This window comes from Nymphalis io, chromosome 12 (genome assembly GCF_905147045.1).
Source record: "Nymphalis io chromosome 12, ilAglIoxx1.1, whole genome shotgun sequence".
Lineage (NCBI taxonomy): Eukaryota > Metazoa > Arthropoda > Insecta > Lepidoptera > Nymphalidae > Nymphalis > Nymphalis io.
In genome coordinates, this window is record NC_065899.1 from 12,413,156 (window position 1) to 12,439,401 (window position 26,246).

The window sequence follows — 26,246 nt, forward strand, 5'->3', positions numbered from 1 at the left end:
TACTTTAATACCTATGTATTAAAATATAAAAATATTTGGTACAATATGTATAAGATTTATAACAAACTTTCAAATAATATTTAATTTTTTAAACAACTCAATATAATTTTGACGGTAAAAGTAAATACAATAAGATTAATTGCTTTGTGGTCTTACCAGTGTTGAGGACGAGATCGCTAAAGGGTGGCGGAGACACGAAGGAAATTGGTCAAGGAATGATGCGACTTCAGTAAACTTACCAGGTTTTAAAACCAGGGCTTCGCTTCGAAGTACGGGCGGGAAATACTCTCTTGTGAAAATTGATCCATATCACCCAATAAATAAGGAGTATAATCGTATTTACGAAATGAAAATACTTACTGTACTCTTATATACTAATATTATAAATGCGAATGTAACGTTCGTCTATCTGTTACACTTTCACGACTAAACTAACTGATTTTGATGAAATTTAGTGTAGGGCAAGGTTGAACTGCAAGGGAGGACAACTCCTTTTCACCAAAACCCGCCCCCCTCAGTTATTTATAAGAGGATACGGATTGATTTACCGCCCAAGTATCTTCAACTTTATTTACAAACTAGAGCAAATGCTTGCATTTACGTATTACTTTTAAAATATTTTGAAACTTGGTTATCGATCCTGGTTTTTCTACTCGTACTTCGAAGCCCTGTAAGCAGTACTATTACTATATCTCGTCCCGAGTCTTATCATATAAAAAACAATTGTGAATCCTTCATCTGAATAATATAAATGCGAACGTTTTTTGTTATTCCTTTATTCATCTATATTACATTCCAATGGCCGGAGGACAGCGATAAACATACCATAGGTTCATATATTTCATGTGATTTTTGATATACTGTACAAAAAGCCGAGATGGCCCTGTGGTAAGAACGCGTGAATCTTAACCGTTGATCGTGGGTTCAAACCCGGGCAAGCACCACTGAATTTTCATGTGCTTAATTTGTGATTATAATTCATCTCGTGCTTTACGGTGAAGGAAAACATCGTGAGGAAACCTGCATGTGTCTAAATTCACTGAAATTCTGCCACATGTGAATTCTACCAACCCGCATTGGAGCAGCGTGGTGGAATAAGCTCCAAACCTTCTCCTCAAAAAGAGGAGAGGAGGCCTTTAGCCCAGCAGTAGGACATTCACAGGCTGTTACGGACGGTACACACACACACAATTCTTGATTTAATATTATTTATAATTCAACACTATTTCAATTAACTACTTATATCGACATTAATTTTACTTACAAAGCACCGATAACAACTTCACCGACATCCGAAATGCATGTTTTTCACGTGACCACTCGACTGGTGGTAGAGCTTTGTGCAAGCTCGTCTGAGTAGGTACCGCCCACTCATCAGATATTCTACCGCAAAACAGCAGTAATTGGTATTGTTGTGTTCCGGTTTGAAGGGTGAGTGAGCCAGTGTAATTACAGGCACAAGGGACATAAAATCTTAGTTCCCAAGGTTGGTGGCGCATTGGATATGTAAGCGATGGTTGACATTTCTTACAATGCCAATGTCTATGAGCGTTGGTGACCACTTACCATCAAGTGGCACATATGCTCGTCCGTCTTCCTATTCTATATAAAAAAAAAGATCAATCATACCAAATCAAACCAGATGTTGTCCTCCTACCATTCGAATCGGCTATAGTGAAAAATCGACGAGATTTTTTTAGTTTCTTTAATAAATATTCCAAAATTGTGAAAACGAGTCGTTTAATAACGAATAAAGTTAACCTTGATCTGATGAAGGAGGCATGACTGGGGAATGTCTGTCTGGTTAGTATACAATTTAAGATTCCACTGTGTCTCGATTGCTTATTTTATAAATATTGCAACTCCCACGTGAATGCGATCAGGCTCCGAGAATCTTGAGGGCCACTTTAGCAGCAGCTCGCTTCGCCTGCGACTTATTGGTGCCGATACCGTACGCCGTATGCTGTTTACCTTCCTTGGAGAAGTTCACTGGTACTATCACCTTACGTACTGTAGAGGTGCTTTGCTGCGGCTTACTGAAAATATAAAATAATTATTAGAGAATAATATATCTTTTTGGGAGACTGATTGTCGTTTTTTGGAAAAAAAACAAAATGTATTATCTGGTTATGAAATTTTGGATATCATCGCAAAAACTTTATTCTAATTATCAATAGATCTTAACGGCACAGACAAACACAGATGTATCTTTTTATGTTATTATTGATTTAACATTTGTCTTTCAAAGCATTGCTAGGCTGTTTATCTTATATAAAACCTATACAATTTCGTATCGTAAAATTATTAATCTTGTTATAAATATTATATGTTTTTAACGCATTTTTTTTTGTATTAAATGGCGATATTGAAAAAATAACTGTTATTTACAAGTCAAATTGAGATATTGTGACTCAGCCGCAAGTATGTATTCAAGGAGTCTTAAGCTCTAACAATGAGTTTATAAACAGCCCAAACAAATTTTTACAGAATCAAAATAGCTTTAATATATAAAGCCTTATATATTTAAGCAAATTATATATTAGTGTAAGTTATATGTCATATCATAAGACAATAAAAACTCTAGATAGACATGTAATTCGTTTTATGTCTACCGTCAGATTCTGAAAAGGTAAGCAACTCAGAATTATTAATCTAACTAAACACTGCACGCTGATTGGTTACCTATTGCGTCATCGGCTAATATTGACCAATGACAATTCCGATTAAACATTTTATAACAAAACTATGCAAACTGACCCGAATCTCGGACAAGCGTGGATCATCTCCATCAGAACTCGGACCGGCTGCTTCGGAACGCACATCGAGAAGTTGTTTATCTCTTTATGCATTATCTTGTAAACAGTCGACCACACTTTGCTCAGGTTCCCCCCACAGTCCAAGTATATCGCTCCAACTATTGCTTCGAATATATCGCTGAGAACCTGTAAAAAATATTACATAATTCAATTGAGTTTTCACTTGGACTAACAAATGGGCCGAGGTGACATTAACTGTTAACTTAATATTGTATATAAATCATCTCGCACTCGGCGATAAAGGAAAACGTTTCGTGGAAACCTTCATGTTTTATAAAAGTATTTATTGTACACTACAAAAATAGGTAAGTGGTCGAGCTCAGAAATATTAACCATTCATTACATTAGCAATGCACCACCGACCTTGGGAACTACGATGCTGTGTCCCCAAATTTACACCGGTTCACTCACCTTCCATCCGGAACACAAAAGTATTAAGTGTTGCTGTTTGGCGTTATAATATATGATGAATGAATGGTATTGTGTCTGACGAAATTCAGTCACATGTGTATCCACCACCGGCATTGGAGTAGCGTCTCTGAATAAGCTTATCATACCTCCTCTCCAGGGGATATCGTCTCTTAAATAGTCTTAAATGCACATATTACTTTAAGTTTCAACAACCACCGACACTAACCAAATAAATCAAATTTCTACACAGACGTGTGATAGCGATTAAACGGTTACAAATAACGTAATATTTGATTCAAATCATATGCTCCGACCTACAACGTATGTATGTATGTGACGTGTAGCACCGACGGCGTGTGTACGCAAGTGGCTACCTTGGGCACGTCGATGTACTGCGCCACGTTGGAGTCCTCCTCGTCGATGAGGTACAGCACGTCCTCCACGATCTCGTGGTCGCGCTCCTCCTGGTGCTCCACGAACGTCTTGATGGACGTCTCCAGCACCGGGTTCATTTGGAAACACAGGAATCTGCAGGTACCAAATAATATGATTAATAAACAATTGTTAGTCAAGTGATATTTTATGAAATAATTTTTTTTTTCAAATTAATTATTAATAGTCCCACATTTGGTATAACGATAAAAATGTATTGGTGGTACATAATTTTGCCCAAACTTTTTTGGTAAAACGGTAATAAAAATCATAGGCATTATTACTTGTGCAGTCCTAGCTTGACAACGTAGGAGGCGAATGTGACATTGTTCACAAGAGCAGATCTCAGGTCGGTTAGATCTCCCGGCGTTAGTTTACCGAAATTCTCGAAAATGTGCGCCGTTATTAGGAAATCCAATATGGCGTCACCGAGAAATTCCAACCGTTCGTAGGAGTTCGTGAGCCGGTTCCGTATATACGAAGCGTGAGATAGAGCCTGAAAAATTGTGAGACATACTTATTTCTTATCCAAAGGTTATACATATTCATCTAAAATCAACTTAGGATAAAATGTTAGGGCAATTATACCCTCATGGTTTGTAAGGCTATTAAATGGTCGGGACATGTGTCTAAACGAGATTATAAAAGATAATCTCTCGACAGAATGTGGCTGAAAGGTGTGCGTGAAAAGCAATCTGACTGCATCCACATAGGCAATTGCAGTTAATGCTTGCAATGTACATTAATTGTTACTTTCTTTTAGCTATTATAATGAAATAAAATCAAATTTAGCAATTAAGTTAATCAATGACACAAATATTGCCTATTGATATTTAATAAAAAAAATAGAAGGGTAACAAAGACAGACTTTATGAATTTATTTATTTATTTGTAATAGCAAACTTACAACATACAAGTATTAAAAAAAATTATAAAACAATTATAGTATATCTAATATGCATGTCAATTACAAGTGTACATAGCACTTCCAGATTCAATCTAATCAAATTTAAATTAAAAGTAACAAAAAATCATCAGTAATTATTAAAAATGTCAAAATTAAATAATAAATGATGTCATTTTTATAATAAAAAAATCAATCGGCGAAAAAAGTACTAAAATTATAAGAAAACATATATGATTATGCATTAGAAAAAGGTACTTTTATGTTTAACAGTCATATATATGACTGTTATATAATATAATAGGTTATAAGTTACCTCCAATAATAAAGATGGATCTTTAAATTTGTAGTCAATAATTGTTTCAATGTCAGTGCGACAATTATTAAGAAGCCAGTCGATTTCCTGCTCCGTGGTCCTCTTCTGTGTTAACACCGTATCCACTTTCTTATGGAGAAACTGTTTAACGTTGTCCTAGAAAGAAAAAAAAAACCCTTGCAACCTCTTTAGATGTACATATATATACAGCTACTCATGGTATTGGTCGCCACTAATCGCAGACAATGGTATCATCCTGACATTGTCAACACGCCACCAACCTTGAGAATTCAGAAGTTACAATTGTGTCTTTTTGGTAACACTAGTTCACTCACCCTCCAAAACATATCACAACAATACTAAGTAACGCTATTTGGCATTTATGATGAAAACCCACTCATAGGTACAAAGGACATAACATTTTAAATACCAAAATTATCGTCAAGGCTCAGAAAACTTTGGTTTATATTTCTTATAATACCAGCCCAGGGGCAACAAAATAAACTTTATTTAACGACTATGTACAAAGCGACGTTGTAAATGAGTTCAAGTTAATCAAATAACATAATACCTCTGGAGGCAGCACTCTCGTCCATTCCAAGAAGCCAATAGCCGCTGATATCCCTCCGCTCATAAGGTAGGTACCAATCAGAGCCTCGACGCAGTCAGCCACAGACTAAAAGTATGTCATTATTATTAAAAACCACTATAACGATACATATTATACAAGAAAAAGGCCTTTTTATACCTTGTCCGATACAGCTTGTATATTTATATAGCATTGCATCGCATTCTGAGCTCGGCCCTGGGGCTCGTGTTCAGTTGTCCTGTCACAGTCGGCGAAGCGCTGCTCCATCATTAATTTGCTTTCAGAGGACAGTGTACCGCTCAAAGCGTCCGCTTGAGGGAAGTTCATGCCTATCATGAAGGTTGGCCGTATCTGCGAATGGAAAATATAAGTAAACATTTTATTAATACTTAAACAATGAGACAAAATGAAGTATATTCTATGAAGTTCTAAGAGATTTAACGAGAACGAATAATAGTTGTAAAGAAGAAAAACGCGTTGTTTCCTAACAATAAAAAGTCGAAGGTATTATTACGAAATAAATCAATTATTATAAAAAATATATAATATAATTATTTTATTGTATTGATTAAAAATTCATCTTACATTAACAACATAATTTTTATTAAATTAATTATAATTATTAATTAGTTTAAATATCATGTAAATTCAAGCTCAAAGTAGTTCATTTTTCTTTAATCCTGCTATTGGAATATGCTAGTTTTTTTTTTCAATTCCATTAATTAGGAACATTAGTCGCGTCAAAGACCCCGATACTATAGGTTCGTAGTTTTTGCAAAATTAATTCCTATAAATTACAAGCTTCTAGACCAGCTGTACTCAACCTGCAGCCCGCCGGAATTTTGTCGTTGGCCCACCTGATTTTACTTTATTTTCAACTATTTTAAATTTCAAAGGTTTTTATTAAAACCTAAATTTGAAAGAAACAACTGCTTGTTGGCCACAAACAGATTGCTGACACTGCAAAGTGATTGAAACGTCATGAAATGATTTTAATTTAATAATAATATCCTGGGACATTATTCACAAACAGCCATCTGACCCCAAATTAAACAGAGTTTGTACTATGGAATCCAGACAACTGATATACTACTTTTCTTTTGTAAATACATACTTGTATAGATAATTACACCCAGACCCACACCCAGCCAGACAGACATGTTCATGCAAACAAATATCTGTCCTGGGTGGGATTCGAACCCACAACCTTAGCGTGAAAGGCAAGTATCTAACAACCACGCCAACCGGCTCGTCTAATTTAATTTGTAATAATCCCGAAAATCATTTCCGATTTCATAGGTTTCGGTTTAATTTTTGTCTGCTTTTTGTTTGCTATAAATATTTTTTGTTTGCGGCCCACCGCTGTACCGCTGGTTTTTTAATGGGTATTCTGTTGTTCGCGGCGCACTCGGCGCCTCGGATATCGGCGAGCCCCACATACCCCCCCACTGTTCCCGTGGGGGAAACGCGTAATGTGTTTTTCCAGCGACAAAAAAAAAGTACACCATGACTGACACGTGTGTGCTCTATAAAGAAAAGGATTTGTATCGCTGTTCTAGACGGTATAGAGTTTAGCGAATAAACTATGCTGTAACGTTGTTCATAAAATAATGACTTAATTAATGAGAAATGTGACTTGCATATATTTGATTAACAATTTTGTTTTCTTTATATTAAACATTTAATTTATTTCATGTTGTTTTTATGTTATTTCACATTATGAATAACCTAATAATAATCCTTTTTAAGGTGTGTGACGATTGTATAGTTAAATTCTATAATTCTTGCACTTATTTCATTTATTATTATTAACAATATCTAATATTATTAACAAGATCAAGAGAATTATCCTGATAGGGCTTTGAATTAGGAATGCAACTCTTAAATCGACTTGAAATTTATGTAATGTTCGCATATTTTTGCGAAAATTCTAAAACAAAAACATATAGTTGATTAATATAATATTACTTTAATTTAATATCAACACGTTTCTACATAACTATAGTAAACGAACCAGCCCATAGATGCGATCTCGGCTCGACGATGCGAGACAAATGACGTCATCAACGAATTATGCAAAACGAGAGAAAGCTTACATACTTTCATTAAATTTTATCGTTATTAACGTTTATGGCTTTAACTTAAAAACGTTTGAGTATTTTTTAAATATATAGATTATATGCAATCGATCACTTTTCAAAATATATGACATCTAAAGATATCATTTTTTAATTAGTTATAAAGTTTCTGTCATTTTTCCAGCCATCATATTGATTGGAAGGCTTTAATTCATATAAAAAATATAAATAGGGTATCCGCATATAATGCATCGCGTGAGTCGTTTGAGCGAAGACGACACGAAGAATGTGAGTTTTGATTTAATACTTAAAGGCAGGACGAGACACAGCAAATAAATTCTAAAACTAAGTTTTTTGACCTACTTACAGTATTATTACATTTACAAATACATTACAAGCGCTACATTCCAAACTATGATTATTTATCAAAACAATACTACGGAAAAAATTATATGTATAATATGAAATTGATAAACAATAAATTGTATTATTATGTTCGTTGTTTGTACCGCCAATAAATAAATAAACACAATGTTGTACAAAGAAATACTGCTACTAATAATAATATATTTAATAGTATGTAATTACCACACCAACGTGATTTAATCGTCGGTACAAAGAGTACTGATATATGTATAAGTACTGATTGCCTTGCTGTTTCATCTCGGTAGAATTTACGTACATTTTTGCCTAGCTTTTTATGTAATTTAATTCTGTAAAACGACGATTCACAAGTGGACTTAATTGAATATATTTTATATAATTTGACCTCTAATTGGTGTAACTCTAGGCATCAATCAAATCTGATCGAGTCATATAAGTTACATTCGCTTTTTTTTAGCGCTTGAAAAACGCATTACGCGTTTCCCCTACGACAGTGGAGGTGTATGTGGGGCTCGCTGGTATCAAAGGCGCCGAGTGCGCCCCGAACATCGGAATACCCACTACAAAACCAACGGTGCTTTCCGTCTAACAAGGGGCGTCACGGGAGCGCAAGCGAATGCTTACGTGACGCTCTGACAAAAAATTATATTCCCACTTGTAACCCGCAAACCACAAATCCTCTCAGCAAACTTTTATGCTGATTGATAAAAATACTCGATAATAATCCTAAGATAAATTCGTTCAACTATGTAAACGTAATATGAACATAAGTTATACTCCAGTGTGAAAAGTCGACTGTATTCGTAAACGAAAGTACTCGCGTGTCTTTAGTCGTTCTTCCATTCGATATTACGAGCAGCGGAGACGACAGACGTGCGGACTATTGTCGAGATATCTTATAAACTTAGTGAAACGAAAAATATATCGTACATACGACCTTATTGTTTTAAAAAGTTCTATTGGTTTTGCTTCAATCATTAAAGGTACAGTTATATTTTATATATATTATTGAGACAAGATAAACACCAAAGAGTGAGAGTGTGAAAGTTTTTTATCGACGATCGATGTTTTTTTCTATTTACTACATATGAAAGAGCCGAGAGCCGAGCCACTGGGCCACAGTGGTTATTGTATCTTAACCGAATATTGCGGGTTCAAACTGGGCAAGTACTACTAAATTTTCATGTGCTTATTTGTGTTCGTGAGGAAATCGGATGTCTGAATAAGTCTGCCTCATGTGTTAATATTGTAACTTATAATTGTTATGTTCAATGTCGCATTTTAATTTCTGACACATCACAACCGATTTATGTACCATTTTGCATCTATTTGCTATTGATTTTATTTTGTTTGGTAGCTAACGAGCGTTATCAGTGTTGCGAGTTAAGAATATTATCAATTAAAAAAAAAAAGAAAAATGTTCGAAACACCCATATACATAATTAATGTTATCCCTAAAATTTTCAATTATTATTACGTTCGATTTTTAAACACTGAGCGAATATTTTTATTAATTCGCTAATCTGTGTCACTATTAGCGTATGTTTGTGAAACTTCTCCCCGGAGACGATATTCGTGTTCCTTCCACAATTGGATGCACATTTCATTACCATTGAGGTATCACGTAACACGTTTCTTTTCTAAAACTTAAATACTTCGGATTTCACTTTTGTACGTACGATAAAAGTCGAGATGGCCCAGCGGTAAGAACGCGTGAATCTTAACCGATGATCGTGGGTTCAAACCCGGGCAAGCACCACTGAATTTTCATGTGCTTAATTTGTGATTATAATTCATCTCGTGCTTTACGGTGAAGGAAAACATCGTGAGGAAACCTGCATGTGTCTAATTTCACTGAAATTCTGCCACATGTGTATTCCACCAACCCGCATTGGAGCAGCGTGGTGGAATAAGCTCCAAACCTTCTCCTCAAAATGAGGAGAGGAGGCCTTTAGCCCAGCAGTGGGACATTCACAGGCTGTTTCGGTTTCGGTTTCGGACGTACGATTACATTAACTTAAGATTATAAAAAGTAGATAACAGACGTGGTTTGAGCTTAATATGTGATAACAGTAATTAATCTCTGTAGTGCATTGAAGGTAAAATAGAGTGAAGAAACAAACCAGAGTAGCATTGTCTACTAACTCAGTGAAATAGCGTGGTTGATTATTTGAGCTCCAAACCAAAATTATAATTTTTTTTATATTTTTTTATTTAATTGATATATTTTTTTTCATATTTAACACTAATAAAATAAACAAAAATCTTTTAAAGACACTTTCTTTATTGAATTCAAAGCGCACACCAGTGCGCTTTGAATTCAATAAAAAAAGCTCCATACTTTTTCAAAGGGAGGCCTTTGCCCATTAGTGGGCCTTTTCGGGCTATGACTTCACTTTTATTATTAAATTTCTCAGTGTATTATAGGTCATATTACAATATATATACTATTTTATGTTATATTGCACACGTCAACAAACAAAAAACGTTAGCGATTGTTCCACATGCTCCAAGAGAATCGTTGGTATATTCGAATAATAAATAGACATTGTCGTCACGGGGACGGAAATGCAGTTTTGCAATTTAGAAATATTATAACTTTATATAATTTTTCCATCATTCTTATAACTTACATCGAGTAATTTGTAAAAGTATTGTTTTATAATAAATTAGTTTTCGTTTTTTTTTTTCGACTGTAGCTAACGTAACTCGACAATTTTATTAATCAATAACAATCACGTGATGGTGTATGAGTATGTAAATTTTACTAACATTAAAGAACTTATTTATAAACGTTGCTTGGCAGCTTAGTTAAACATTGATTTCGCTCTTTCTGTCATTAGTGACTTGACATTCGAAAGAAGGCAGAATTATTTTACGTATCACTCGCTAAATAACGATTATAATAAATAAGGTCGTAAATTAATATCTAACAAAGAAGCTCTGGCTTTAGTTTGGGCAGTTTAACATTTTAATTTATAACTTTTTGGGATGGACAGTTTTGAATTAGTAAATGATCACAAGCCATTAAAGGAATATTTTGGACCAAATTCTAAGCCATGTACACGAATTGAACGGTAGGTATTGCGGTTACAATCTTACAATTAAAAAATTGTTGTTGTTGTTGCCCAGGAAAAAATAATATTGCTGATTCATTGTCGCGCTTATGTCGTTCTACAGCCATGCCGCAGCCTTTCAATAGTGACAATTATGTTAATTTAATAGTTGCAAATTTCCGCCCTACAGCGATCCAACTGAATGAGCTAAAATAGGCCAGTGAAATAGATGCGGAACTTAAATTAGTTAGAAATGGAATTATTAGTGATAATTGGGACCCAAAAGTAAATAATTACAAATACTTTGCCCATGAACTTTGCTGCCAAGATAATTTAGTTTTACGGGGAAATAAATAAGTTATTCCATTAAGTATGCGCAATTTAGTATTAGCGGCTGCTCACGAGGGCCACCCTGGAATTGTTGCGATGAAAACTAGATTACGCACTAAAGTTTGGTGGCCTAAGATAGACAATGACGCGGAACAGTATGTGAGATCTTGTAAGGGTTGCACTCCCGTTTCCGCCCCAAACCCACCGAATCCGATGCGTAGACGCGAGCTTCCTGTACAACCATTAAGTACAAATTTTGAAGAAATAAGAATTGGTCTTAATATTCCAGATGTTTAAATCATTCACAATATTAGCGGTAGCAATTGTAGGCATGGGTGTTGTTACCAATTACTACCTCCAAAGTGTTCCCGACATGCCCAATCTTGACTTCGATCGATGGTGGGGAGACGGCAACAAACCGAAACAAGAAGACGAAACAATACGACCGTTTAAAATTGTATTTAACGAAACGGTATGTACTTACAATATCTTTTTTTAAATAAATACAGTGCTCAATGCACATTTCGATTGAAATAATTTCAATATAATCTTAACATCAAGTTAAAACTTAAAAATCGTACAAAAAACATCTTGCCTGCCAGCAATTAAATACAACACGTAAGCATTGCTTTTTCATGTATATTATTTAGCATTGTGAGCATAATGTTAAAACAAAATTAGCGCCATGTAATATTTTTACGAATAAACAAAGACAATTACTTCTTTTTTTCAGTATATTTTAGTTTCCAAGTTAGTCCTAAGTAGTTTATTTAAAAACCTGTGGTTTTTTTCCACGTCCTCCGTATGTAAACATAGTTTATTTAAAGACATCGTGTATACGAAACGATATGCCATATTTTATTTACTTATAACATATTAAACATGTAATATGCAAATTTAACATGTACAAACTCATTACAGATGCTCGAAGATTTAAGAATGAGATTAAGAAATAGACGCCCTTACACTCCACCTTTAGAGGGCATGAAATCTGAAAATGGAATTAATACGATATATTTGGAAAAAATATTGAATTATTGGCAGGACGAGTATAATTTCAAAGAGAGGGCTGATCTCCTGAATAGATATCCTCATTTCAAAACGAGGGTACAAGGTCTCGACATACATTACATAAGAGTGAAACCTGAAACGAAAGGCAAGCAGGTCCTCCCCATGCTGCTCATGCATGGGTGGCCGAGTTCGTCTAAGGAGTTCGATCAAGTTATTCCCATGCTCACAACGCCTAGAAAAGGATATGACTTTGTTTTTGAAGTAATTGCCGTCGATCTACCTGGTTACGGATTTTCTGAGGTAATTAATGAAACAATATCTAATCTAGGATGATTATAGTCCGTAATATTCCAAGATATAACAATGTATATGAGGCCTTCTCGACTCTTAACGATAATAATTAATTCAAGAATGTTTTTACAGGGCACAAATAAACCAGGGCTTAATCCTCTACAAATCGGTATATTAATGAAGAACCTTATGAAAAGGCTAGGTTTCGATAAATTTTATATTCAAGCCGGCGATTGGGGTTCGCAAGTAGCGACACATATGTGTACGGTCTTTCCAGATGATATACTCGGGTTAGTTGTATTAATGATTATTAGTTAAACAATTTTGTCTTCTTCTTTCGAATTTCAAATGAATGACGACAGAAATAAAGTAATCAGTTATCTAAACAGAGGCTAAGCGACATATATAAATAAACCCGTATATGTGAACACGGACACGGACACATGGACACAGCGGGTTGGGCTACTAAAAATCAATTAGTTTTACGAGAATCATTTAGTTTGTCGAGCAACACAAAAAGTACAAAATCAACGGGTTCATTCCTAAACATTTATCAAAAATAATACTGCAGTTTTTATTAATATCACGCTCACTAAAAAAACATTATGTAATAAATAGTACTTTATTATCGAGGCCATTAAAGAAGGCAATTGCTAGATAAGAGTAGACCTCAATAACATTTGTCAATTAATTGTTATATTCGCCGAGGCGTAAAATTACTTTTTATTCCAAAAGAATGCAAGTAATTTAATAAAATTCTATAAAAAAACATAAATTTTGTTAGTCCACCTTTGTTAAGGCATAAGTGCTAGCCTACTGCCTAGTGACGGTCTTATGAGTAACGCCAAAAAGCAAACCTATGACAATTAAAAAAAAAACATTTTCAATGTACTTTCCTTGAGGGTTTTTGGTGCCAAATTTAAGCTAAACTACAAAAGTAGTTTCATAGTACTTTACTTGCGCGTTTTTTTATTTTTTAGGCTTTGGTTATATATTTAAATGTGATACTGGTCATATTCTTTTTTAGAATATTTCCGAGCATATTTATGAATGTTTCTTACATTTTACGTTTCATTCTATCACACAGATTTCACACAAACATGCCAGTATCAATAAGACTGATAAGCAATTTGAAATACTTCCTTGGATCACTGTTTCCTAGTTTGGTTGTTGAAGATAAATATAGACATCGAATGTATCCCCTAAGTGATACTCTACCTTACCTGATGAGAGAAAGCGGCTATTATCATTTACAGGCAACAAAACCTGATACAATAGGTAGGTTATATATATATATATATATAAATCTTCGACAAAACCATACTGTGCCACTTAAACATGGCATGTGTTTATCTCAAAAAGAAGTAACCGATGTGATAGTATAAAAAGACCACAGTGCACGAAGAAAAGACATTACACAAGTTTTCTGTCGCCAAAAAGAAGACTAGCCAACTGCCCGCAAACACAGGTGCACTCCATTATCCTTTACTCTCATAATCCGATGGGACGGCAGTTAGAAATAACCAAGCCTTTTACGCGCTTCCTGAGACCCAGGAGCGCAATCACTGCTAAATTCCGAACTCAAGGCTACTGCTTTAAAAACATAAAACCAATAAATACTGTCAACGCACCGCCAACCCTAAGATCCGCAATGTTTTCTCCCAGTATTGATACTGGCTCACCCACCAATCAAATTGAAATGCAACAGTACTCAGTACACTAGTTGGCAGTAAATACCTGATAAGTGGCAGGTACCCACACATACGGATATACATACTGTTTGTACATTGCCCTACATTAAAATTGTGCCTATATATAAACATTTGTTTTATAGGAGCCGCAATAACAGACACACCAGCCGGGATGGCTGCTTATATATTTGAGAAGATCGCTGTTGTCAGTAACAAGAACCAATTGAATACACTACACGGGGGCTTAGAGAGCCTAGCCTTAGACGACTTGATAGACACGGCCACAATATTATGGGCGAACGAGCGGATCACGACCTCTATGAGATTATATGCGGAAGCGTTTATAACGTCTGAAATATTTATCGTTCATGAGTACGTTCTTATACATACATATATACTTTTTTCTGGCAAATACGAAAAAGCCCAGATCTTTTGGTTCACTAATACATAATATTGCCATTATTAAAAATATGAATTTGACTGTGAAGTTGCAACATCCGGTATAAGGCCCATTTTAGTTCATTTCCGGTATAAGGCACATATAATAGTTTACGATTCCTTTTTTATTTCAGAGTATTTTTTATTGAAATCGAGTTTTTGCAATTTTTTATGTTACACAATTCTTTAATCTGACATTAACTGACATTCAAATTTTTACAGGATCCCTACAAAAGTACCAACGGCTGCTATAAAATTCCTACACGAAATCATATACCAACCGGATTGCATACTCAGGGATAAGTTTCCCAACTTAGTACACTCGACTACATTAGACTTCGGTGGACACTTCGCTGGGATGCACACGCCTAAGGAATTAGCGGACGATGTATTCGAGTCTGTTGTCGAATTCATTAAATTCCATGAGAAAAATGACAAATAACGTGAACTTAAAATTTTATATTTATTTTTTTCATACGGAGTATTCGTACAGATTATACGTATTGATTATAAGCATTGGGTAGAGTTAGTTAGTTAAGGCACTATCCTTATAAGCTAGCCACTGGACCAAAAAATAGCCACTGATATCATAATAATATTACCTAGTCGGTGTATTTGTAAATGGACATAAACCTACTGTAGTATATTATAATTAATAAATATCCGCTCAGCATCTGGCGGGGCGAGTGGCGGGGAGTATACGAATCCCGGACAATCGAGAGGTGGCCTGCGCCAGAACGAGTAGTCATACTATAACGAGTTTTATTTGTGATCCACAAAGTAACTATAATTTTATAATTCGATATTTTGTTTTTAAAATTAAATTGAATAATTACATGTAAATTATACGATATGTAAATTTAAATATAATTATTTTTATTTGGAAAACACACAGTATAGTATGGCATTGAATTTAACAATGTAAGTTATACATAAACCCATAATGTTTCCACTTTATATTTTATAAGTAATTACAAATAAGAAATGGACTTAATATTCCAGATGTTCAAATCATTCACAATATTCGCGGTAGCAATTGTAGGCTTGGGTGTTGTTACCTATTACTACCTCCAAAGTGTTCCCGACATGCCCAATCTTGACTTCGATCGATGGTGGGGAGACGGCAACAAACCGAAACAAGAAGACGAAACAATACGACCGTTTAAAATTGTATTTAACAAAACGGTATGTACTTACAATATCTTTTTTTAAATAAATACAGTGCTCAATGCACATTTCGATTGAAATAATTTCAATTTAATCTTAACATCAAGTTAAAACTTAAAAATCGTACAAAAAACATCTTGCCTGCCAGCAATTAAATACAACATGTAAGCATTGCTTTTTCATGTATATTATTTGGCATTGTGAGAACAAAGACAATTACTTCTTTTTTTCAGTATATTGTAGTTTCCAAGTTAGTCCTAAGTGGTTTATTTAAAAACCTGTGGTTTTTTTCCACGTCCTCCGTATGTAAACATAGTTTATTTAAAGACATCGTGTATACGAAACGATATGCCATATTTTATTTACTTATAACATATTAAACATGTATAATATTTGAATCAGTACAGTACAGTACAGTACAGTAACAGCCTGTAAATGTCCCACTGCTGGGCTAAGGCCTCCTCTCCCTTTTTTTTTTTTTTTTGAGGAGAAGGTTTGAATATTTGAATCACTAGGAATTAATTCTGAATTCTTCAAAATGGATGAACATGGTATTCAAGATATTTTTCCAAGTCCTTGGATAAATTTGTGCTTGGACAGATGGATGGAAGATATATTGGCCGACCAATTTGAAACATGGGGATTAACTGAGATGTATGTAAAAGAGCCAGCACCCAGAACTATAACAGCCAGGACTTTGTTAAAAGAATTAGACAACCTTGAAAAAAATGAAGAAAGATGTGAGAAAATGTATTACAAGGGCAAAATATTCCCAGAACATTTTGTCCAGAACATACATGTTGAGGAGAGAGAAGATTCACAATGCATTGATAGAATAGTCAGCTGCATAAAAGATCAGCTTGAAAGTTTGATAGAGCTAAGGAAGGAAAATATGCATGAGAAGAGTAATTTAAAAACGGATATACTTACTACTATAATAAAAGCATGGGATAGTTCAAACAAAGCCAATTTTAGCTTCATGAATCCAATCAACTGTCCAAGCCACTGTGAAGTTGAATCAGCATTGGGTATAGGGGAGAAAAAGAAATCTCATTCAGAATATGTAAAAGGAATGAAACAACCAGAAAATATAGGGGTAAGAAAATGTGTGTACCCTGAGTGGTATGAAGAGGTGCTCTGTGGACTAGAAGAAAAACATGATATGTATATCACACACATTCCTATGGGAGACCTAATCAAAACACCACCTAATGATGGACACCCAATAGCTGTAGTAGTAGAAGAAGCGGTCTCAAACATAACACAATTTATATTACAATCCAAGGCTGCTTTAATGACATCTAAGTTGACAAATCTATATTCGAGATTAGGTGGAGCTTATGGGCACAAGATAACAGAAACTAACAAAGATAAGAGAAATATAGCTATCTTCCCTATAATATCTCAAATGACATCGATAGGAGAAGAGGATGCAACCAGTACTGAGAGATTACGTTTATGTTCAGGTTTTGTAGTAAGAGCACCATCCCATGCCCGGAAACCAACAGATAGGATCGGAATAATCACAATTGAGATGGTTAAGGAAACAGGTATAACATCTAGATTTTGCTCAGAGATAAAAGGAGCGTTGGTATACTTATGTAAAGACCTGTTGATAGTTGTTAGACAAAACTCAGTGATGAAAGAAGATAGTGCAAAACGATATGCCATATTTTTTTTTACTTATAACATATTAAACATGTAATATGCAAATTTAACATGTACAAACTCATTACAGATGCTCGAAGATTTAAGAATGAGATTAAGAAATAGACGCCCTTACACTCCACCTTTAGAGGGCATGAAATCTTAAAATGGAATTAATACGATATATTTGGAAAAAATATTGAATTATTGGCAGGACGAGTATAATTTCAGAGAGGGCTGATCTCTTGAATAGATATCCTCATTTCAAAACGAGGGTACAAGGTCTCGACATACATTACATAAGAGTGAAACCTGAAACGAAAGGCAAGCAGGTCCTCCCCATGCTGCTCATGCATGGGTGGCCGAGTTCGTCTAAGGAGTTCGATCAAGTTATTCCCATGCTCACAACGCCTAGAAATGGATATGACTTTGTTTTTGAAGTAATTGCCGTCGATCTATCTGGTTACGGATTTTCTGAGGTAATTAATATAACAATATCTAATCTAGGATGATTCTAGTCCATAATATTCTAAGATATAACAATGTATATGATGAGGCCTTCTCGACTCTTAACGATAATAATTAATTCAAGAACGTTTTTACAGGGCACAAATAAACCAGGGCTTAATCCTCTACAAATCGGTATATTAATGAAGAACCTTATGAAAAGGCTAGGTTTCGATAAATTCTATATTCAAGCCGGCGATTGGGGTTCGCAAGTAGCGACACATATGTGTACGGTCTTTCCAGATGATATACTCGGGTTAGTTGTATTAATGATTATTAGTTAAACAATTTTGTCTTCTTCTTTCGAATTTCAAATGAATGACGACAGAAATAAAGTAATCAGTTATCTAAACAGAGGCTAAGCGACATATATAAATAAACCCGTATATGTAAACACGGACACGGACAGATGGACACAGCGGGTTGGGCTACTAAAAATCAATTAGTTTTACGAGAATCATTTAGTTTGTCGAGCAACACAAAAAGTACAAAATCAACGGGTTCATTCCTAAACATTTATCAAAAATAATACTGCAGTTTTTATTAATATCACGCTCACTAAAAAAACATTATGTAATAAATAGTACTTTATTATCGAGGCCAGTAAAGAAGGCAATTGCTAGACAAGAGTAGACCTCAATAACATTTGTCAATTAATTGTTATATTCGCCGAGGCGTAAAATTATTTTTTTATTCCAAAAGAATGCAAGTAATTTACTAAAATTCTATAAAAAAACATAAATTTTGTTAGTCCACCTTTGTTAAGGCATAAGTGTTAGCCTACTGCCTAGTGACGGTCCTATGAGTAACGCCTAAAAAAAAACCTATGACAATTAAAAAAAAAAACATTTTCAATGTACTTTCCTAGGGGGTTTTTGGTGCCAAATTTAAGCTAAACTACAAAAGTAGTTTCATAGTACTTTACTGGCGCGTTTTTTATTTTTTAGGCTCTGGTTGTATAAGTAAATGTGATACTGGCCGTATTCTTTTTTAGAATATTTCCGAGCATATTTATGAATGTTTCTTACATTTTACGTTTCATTCTATCACACAGATTTCACACAAACATGCCAGTATCAATAAGACTGATAAGCAATTTGAAATACTTCCTTGGATCACTGTTTCCTAGTTTGGTTGTTGAAGATAAATATAGACATCGAATGTATCCCCTAAGTGATACTTTACCTTACCTGATGAGAGAAAGCGGCTATTATCATTTACAGGCAACAAAACCTGATACAATGGGTAGGTTATATTTGTATATTTATATATATATATATATATTTCAGAGTATTTTTTATTGAAATCAATTTTTATGTTGCACAATTCTTTAATCTGACATTAACTGACATTAAAATTTTCACAGGATCCCTACAAAAGTACCAACGGCTGCTATAAAATTCCTACACGAAATCATATACCAAGCGGATTGCATACTCAGCGATAAGTTTCCAAACTTAGTACACTCGACTACATTAGACTTCGGTAGAGACTTCGCTGGGATGCACACGCCTAAGGAATTAGCGGACGATGTATTCGAGTCTGTTGTCGAATTCATTAAATTCCATGAGAAAAATGACAAATAACGTGAACTTAAAATTTTATATTTATTTTTTTCATACGGAGTATACGTATAGATTATAAGCAATAGTTAGCATAACAAATTTTATGGATTTTAAAACATATCTAACCAGGAGATTAAGTCTCAGCACGGAGATGATGCCCTCCTCAATAATTTCGGTCACGGCGGCCACTCTCAAGTAAGAACAACTAACCACGCTAGAGATATTATAGTGCTCGTGTGTGTGCGCAAACACAGGTGCACACTCATTATACGATCACTCTCAAAATCTCGGCTCGTTAGCGTTAACTTCACACTTCGGGCAACTGTTGAGATTTATTTTTAACAGAAAACCCTATGATTTAATTGACCCGAGGTAAAACACAGGTCATCGACATCTGCGGCCTAAGCCCAATAGCTCATTCCAATAGGTCGTTACAGGCATTCAAGAGGAACGAAAACGACATACGATTTAGATGGCTCATTTACTATCCTTGTTATGTATATATTATATAAGGCATTTAACTGCGTTCCTATTTAATTCAAATTTTCTAATAAGTTTGTGAAATAAATTTCACTATTATAAAACACTAGCTATAATTTTTTGTACTGTTTTATTAACAGTGAAAACCCGAAAAAAAATTTGGCTTGCTTTCATACAAATACAAACCATATTCCGAACCATATTACTAAAGGATAAATCGAATAACTAAATTAAATTTGGCTTTATTTTTGTTTTAAAATTATTATCTTACCATTTTATTTTATATCAATTTTATCAGTTTCATTATTAGAAACGACCTAAGTTACTTAACAATTAATATAAATAAGTTAAAATCATTGTAAATAATTAAATTAAAACAAAGCAACAACAAAGGCCGCAATCAAAAAGAAAACATGTCCTCAAAGATAATAAGAATGTCGCAAAGTGCTAAAAATGTTGCAGGAATTAAAATTGTCTCTAACATCGAAACTAAAGATGCGCAGGTCGAAGAGAAAAAGACCATCACGCAACCACCCCTGAGGAAAATTAAAAAACCCATACTCGGAAATTTGACTAGAGATTTCATCGAGAATAAAGTCTCCAAGTTACCGGCGAAGGCAAACGAACTTTTTCAGGAGGCGAAAACACACAATAATCAGGAAATATCAAAACACAGATAAAGGAAACGGTAATCGCAAATTTGGGTGAAATGTACGAAATAGTTTTAAGGATCAGCGAAGTGAAAGAACTTACGCAAAAAGCGTTAGAGAGCATGGAATCTCGGGCAAAAAAATGAACAGGACGGTGAAAGTAAGGAGGAATGTGTAAAAAGACAACAACACATCTTGCAGCATATCGAGAATCAGTCAAAGATAGCTGAGGAAACAAAGAAGGAAATAAAAGAACTAGAAAAAAATCACGCCTCGTACGCATCAAAAGCCGCGACTCCACCAGTGGCGACCCGAACCCAGTCTGTCCACTCGCTAGTCATCTCATCGGAGGATGTAGTTGATACGTCAGACGATGTGGTGAGAAAGCTACGAGAGGCGATCGATGCAAGAACATCCGGCATCAGGGTGGACAGACTGAGGAAGGTGCGCGACCAAAAAGTGGTTCTGGGTTGCTGTGTAAAAAAGGAATACGAGCAAGAACGGAGCTAGCCCAAAATGAGAGCTGGAAGAGGTACTGCTCAAGCAAGAGAGAGAGAGCTTCTGGGATGGGGTCTATAGGGTGATACGTAAATCCGAAGCAAAAACGGAAGACCAACCAATGACGGTTGACGGCACCGTATTAAGCCCTAGGGACTCTGTCGAACTCATTGCTCGGAGCTTCTTTCAGGAGGACGAAAGAGAGAGACAACGAAGACCATAAAAAGATAAGAGAGAGTGGCAACTGTTCCAGGAACTAGGGGAGCTACAGATCTACTGTTTACTGAAGAGGAGCTCCGGTTTGCGGCAAAATCAATCAACCCCAAAAAAGCCCCAACCTTATGAAGAACCTTATGAAAAGGCTAGGTAACATACCTACTACTACTACTACTTACAATATCTATTTTAAATAAATACAGTGCATTGACATTTCGATTTAAATAATTTCAATTTAATTTTAACATCAAGTTAAAACTTAAAAATCGTACAAAAAACATCTTGCCTGCCAGCAATTAAATACAACATGTAAGCATTGCTTTTTCATGTATATTATTTAGCATTGTGAGCATAATGTTAAAACAAAATTAGCGCCATGTAATATTTTTACAAATAAACAAAGACAATTACTTCTTTTTTTCAGTATATTGTAGTTTCCAAGTTAGTCCTAAGTAGTTTATTTAAAAACCTGTGGTTTTTTTCCACGTCCTCCGTATGTAAACATAGTTTATTTAAAGACATCGTATATACGAAACGATATGCCATATTTTATTTACTTATAACATATTAAACATGTAATATGCAAATTTAACATGTACAAACTCATTACAGATGCTCGAAGATTTAAGAATGAGATTAAGAAATAGACGCCCTTACACTCCACCTTTAGAGGGCATGAAATCTGAAAATGGAATTAATACGATATATTTGGAAAAAATATTGAATTATTGGCAGGACGAGTATAATTTCAGAGAGGGCTGATCTCTTGAATAGATATCCTCATTTCAAAACGAGGGTACAAGGTCTCGACATACATTACATAAGAGTGAAACCTGAAACGAAAGGCAAGCAGGTCCTCCCCATGCTGCTCATGCATGGGTGGCCGAGTTCGTCTAAGGAGTTCGATCAAGTTATTCCCATGCTCACAACGCCTAGAAATGGATATGACTTTGTTTTTGAAGTAATTGCCGTCGATCTATCTGGTTACGGATTTTCTGAGGTAATTAATAAAACAATATCTAATCTAGGATGATTCTAGTCCATAATATTCTAAGATATAACAATGTATATGATGAGGCCTTCTCGACTCTTAACGATAATAATTAATTCAAGAATGTTTTTACAGGGCACAAATAAACCAGGGCTTAATCCTCTACAAATCGGTATATTAATGAAGAACCTTATGAAAAGGCTAGGTTTCGATAAATTCTATATTCAAGCCGGCGATTGGGGTTCGCAAGTAGCGACACATATGTGTACGGTCTTTCCAGATGATATACTCGGGTTAGTTGTATTAATGATTATTAGTTAAACAATTTTGTCTTCATCTTTCGAATTTCAAATGAATGACGACAGAAATAAAGTAATCAGTTATCTAAACAGAGGCTAAGCGACATATATAAATAAACCCGTATATGTAAACACGGACACGGACAGATGGACACAGCGGGTTGGGCTACTAAAAATCAATTAGTTTTACGAGAATCATTTAGTTTGTCGAGCAACACAAAAAGTACAAAATCAACGGGTTCATTCCTAAACATTTATCAAAAATAATACTGCAGTTTTTATTAATATCACGCTCACTAAAAAAACATTATGTAATAAATAGTACTTTATTATCGAGGCCAGTAAAGAAGGCAATTGCTAGACAAGAGTAGACCTCAATAACATTTGTCAATTAATTGTTATATTCGCCGAGGCGTAAAATTATTTTTTTATTCCAAAAGAATGCAAGTAATTTACTAAAATTCTATAAAAAAACATAAATTTTGTTAGTCCACCTTTGTTAAGGCATAAGTGTTAGCCTACTGCCTAGTGACGGTCCTATGAGTAACGCCTAAAAAAAAACCTATGACAATTAAAAAAAAAAACATTTTCAATGTACTTTCCTAGGGGGTTTTTGGTGCCAAATTTAAGCTAAACTACAAAAGTAGTTTCATAGTACTTTACTGGCGCGTTTTTTATTTTTTAGGCTCTGGTTGTATAAGTAAATGTGATACTGGCCGTATTCTTTTTTAGAATATTTCCGAGCATATTTATGAATGTTTCTTACATTTTACGTTTCATTCTATCACACAGATTTCACACAAACATGCCAGTATCAATAAGACTGATAAGCAATTTGAAATACTTCCTTGGATCACTGTTTCCTAGTTTGGTTGTTGAAGATAAATAGAGACATCGAATGTATCCCCTAAGTGATACTTTACCTTACCTGATGAGAGAAAGCGGCTATTATCATTTACAGGCAACAAAACCTGATACAATGGGTAGGTTATATTTATATATTTATATATATATATATATTTCAGAGTATTTTTTATTGAAATCAATTTTTATGTTGCACAATTCTTTAATCTGACATTAACTGACATTAAAATTTTCACAGGATCCCTACAAAAGTACCAACGGCTGCTATAAAATTCCTACACGAAATCATATACCAAGCGGATTGCATACTCAGCGATAAGTTTCCAAACTTAGTACACTCGACTACATTAGACTTCGGTAGAGACTTCGCTGGGATGCACACGCCTAAGGAATTAGCGGACGATGTATTCGAGTCTGTTGTCGAATTCATTAAATTCCATGAGAAAAATGACAAATAACGTGAACTTAAAATTTTATATTTATTTTTTTCATACGGAGTATACGTATAGATTATAAGCAATAGTTAGCATAACAAATTTTATGGATTTTAAAACATATCTAACCAGGAGATTAAGTCTCAGCACGGAGATGATGCCCTCCTCAATAATTTCGGTCACGGCGGCCACTCTCAAGTAAGAACAACTAACCACGCTAGAGATATTATAGTGCTCGTGTGTGTGCGCAAACACAGGTGCACACTCATTATACGATCACTCTCAAAATCTCGGCTCGTTAGCGTTAACTTCACACTTCGGGCAACTGTTGAGATTTATTTTTAACAGAAAACCCTATGATTTAATTGACCCGAGGTAAAACACAGGTCATCGACATCTGCGGCCTAAGCCCAATAGCTCATTCCAATAGGTCGTTACAGGCATTCAAGAGGAACGAAAACGACATACGATTTAGATGGCTCATTTACTATCCTTGTTATGTATATATTATATAAGGCATTTAACTGCGTTCCTATTTAATTCAAATTTTCTAATAAGTTTGTGAAATAAATTTCACTATTATAAAACACTAGCTATAATTTTTTGTACTGTTTTATTAACAGTGAAAACCCGAAAAAAAATTTGGCTTGCTTTCATACAAATACAAACCATATTCCGAACCATATTACTAAAGGATAAATCGAATAACTAAATTAAATTTGGCTTTATTTTTGTTTTAAAATTATTATCTTACCATTTTATTTTATATCAATTTTATCAGTTTCATTATTAGAAACGACCTAAGTTACTTAACAATTAATATAAATAAGTTAAAATCATTGTAAATAATTAAATTAAAACAAAGCAACAACAAAGGCCGCAATCAAAAAGAAAACATGTCCTCAAAGATAATAAGAATGTCGCAAAGTGCTAAAAATGTTGCAGGAATTAAAATTGTCTCTAACATCGAAACTAAAGATGCGCAGGTCGAAGAGAAAAAGACCATCACGCAACCACCCCTGAGGAAAATTAAAAAACCCATACTCGGAAATTTGACTAGAGATTTCATCGAGAATAAAGTCTCCAAGTTACCGGCGAAGGCAAACGAACTTTTTCAGGAGGCGAAAACACACAATAATCAGGAAATATCAAAACACAGATAAAGGAAACGGTAATCGCAAATTTGGGTGAAATGTACGAAATAGTTTTAAGGATCAGCGAAGTGAAAGAACTTACGCAAAAAGCGTTAGAGAGCATGGAATCTCGGGCAAAAAAATGAACAGGACGGTGAAAGTAAGGAGGAATGTGTAAAAAGACAACAACACATCTTGCAGCATATCGAGAATCAGTCAAAGATAGCTGAGGAAACAAAGAAGGAAATAAAAGAACTAGAAAAAAATCACGCCTCGTACGCATCAAAAGCCGCGACTCCACCAGTGGCGACCCGAACCCAGTCTGTCCACTCGCTAGTCATCTCATCGGAGGATGTAGTTGATACGTCAGACGATGTGGTGAGAAAGCTACGAGAGGCGATCGATGCAAGAACATCCGGCATCAGGGTGGACAGACTGAGGAAGGTGCGCGACCAAAAAGTGGTTCTGGGTTGCTGTGTAAAAAAGGAATACGAGCAAGAACGGAGCTAGCCCAAAATGAGAGCTGGAAGAGGTACTGCTCAAGCAAGAGAGAGAGAGCTTCTGGGATGGGGTCTATAGGGTGATACGTAAATCCGAAGCAAAAACGGAAGACCAACCAATGACGGTTGACGACACCGTATTAAGCCCTAGGGACTCTGTCGAACTCATTGCTCGGAGCTTCTTTCAGGAGGACGAAAGAGAGAGACAACGAAGACCATAAAAAGATAAGAGAGAGTGGCAACTGTTCCAGGAACTAGGGGAGCTACAGATCTACTGTTTACTGAAGAGGAGCTCCGGTTTGCGGCAAAATCAATCAACCCCAAAAAAGCCCCAACCTTATGAAGAACCTTATGAAAAGGCTAGGTAACATACCTACTACTACTACTACTTACAATATCTATTTTAAATAAATACAGTGCATTGACATTTCGATTTAAATAATTTCAATTTAATTTTAACATCAAGTTAAAACTTAAAAATCGTACAAAAAACATCTTGCCTGCCAGCAATTAAATACAACATGTAAGCATTGCTTTTTCATGTATAT

At 34.9% G+C, this 26,246-nt stretch overlaps 2 protein-coding genes and 1 pseudogene across 6 annotated transcripts in view; 2 read left to right on the forward strand and 1 right to left on the reverse strand.

The window, feature by feature from the left end:
* Window positions 1-26,246, reverse strand: part of LOC126772470 (endoribonuclease Dicer) — a 65,267-nt gene continuing 39,021 nt past the window's right edge. For all 5 annotated transcript variants that reach the window (XM_050492850.1, XM_050492848.1, XM_050492845.1 and 2 more), the window contains exons 28-34: window positions 5,628-5,819; window positions 5,451-5,555; window positions 4,880-5,035; window positions 3,944-4,155; window positions 3,602-3,755; window positions 2,758-2,942; window positions 1-2,036 (exon numbers count right to left, since the gene is read on the reverse strand). In XM_050492850.1, the coding sequence (XP_050348807.1) occupies window positions 1,880-2,036; window positions 2,758-2,942; window positions 3,602-3,755; window positions 3,944-4,155; window positions 4,880-5,035; window positions 5,451-5,555; window positions 5,628-5,819 (1,161 nt within the window). In that variant the 3' untranslated portion in view covers window positions 1-1,879. The remainder of the gene's footprint in view (window positions 2,037-2,757; window positions 2,943-3,601; window positions 3,756-3,943; window positions 4,156-4,879; window positions 5,036-5,450; window positions 5,556-5,627; window positions 5,820-26,246) is intronic.
* LOC126772499 (juvenile hormone epoxide hydrolase-like) lies at window positions 8,797-15,466 on the forward strand. The gene is made up of 7 exons (XM_050492892.1): window positions 8,797-8,913; window positions 11,606-11,788; window positions 12,238-12,627; window positions 12,751-12,908; window positions 13,706-13,896; window positions 14,453-14,681; window positions 14,970-15,466. Exons 2-7 carry the CDS (start codon window positions 11,606-11,608, stop codon window positions 15,187-15,189), a joined length of 1,371 nt encoding a protein of 456 aa, XP_050348849.1. The 5' UTR covers window positions 8,797-8,913; the 3' UTR covers window positions 15,190-15,466.
* LOC126772514 (juvenile hormone epoxide hydrolase-like) lies at window positions 21,512-24,001 on the forward strand (annotated as a pseudogene).

Excerpts from the sequence above, each read along its gene's own strand:
- LOC126772499 (XM_050492892.1), top strand. The coding sequence starts at position 11,606 with ATGTTTAAATCATTCACAATATTAGCGGTAGCAATTGTAGGCATGGGT. Across the intron at positions 11,789-12,237 it reads AAATTGTATTTAACGAAACG|ATGCTCGAAGATTTAAGAAT; the intron begins GTATGTACTTAC and ends AACTCATTACAG. Across the intron at positions 13,897-14,452 it reads AACAAAACCTGATACAATAG|GAGCCGCAATAACAGACACA; the intron begins GTAGGTTATATA and ends TTTGTTTTATAG.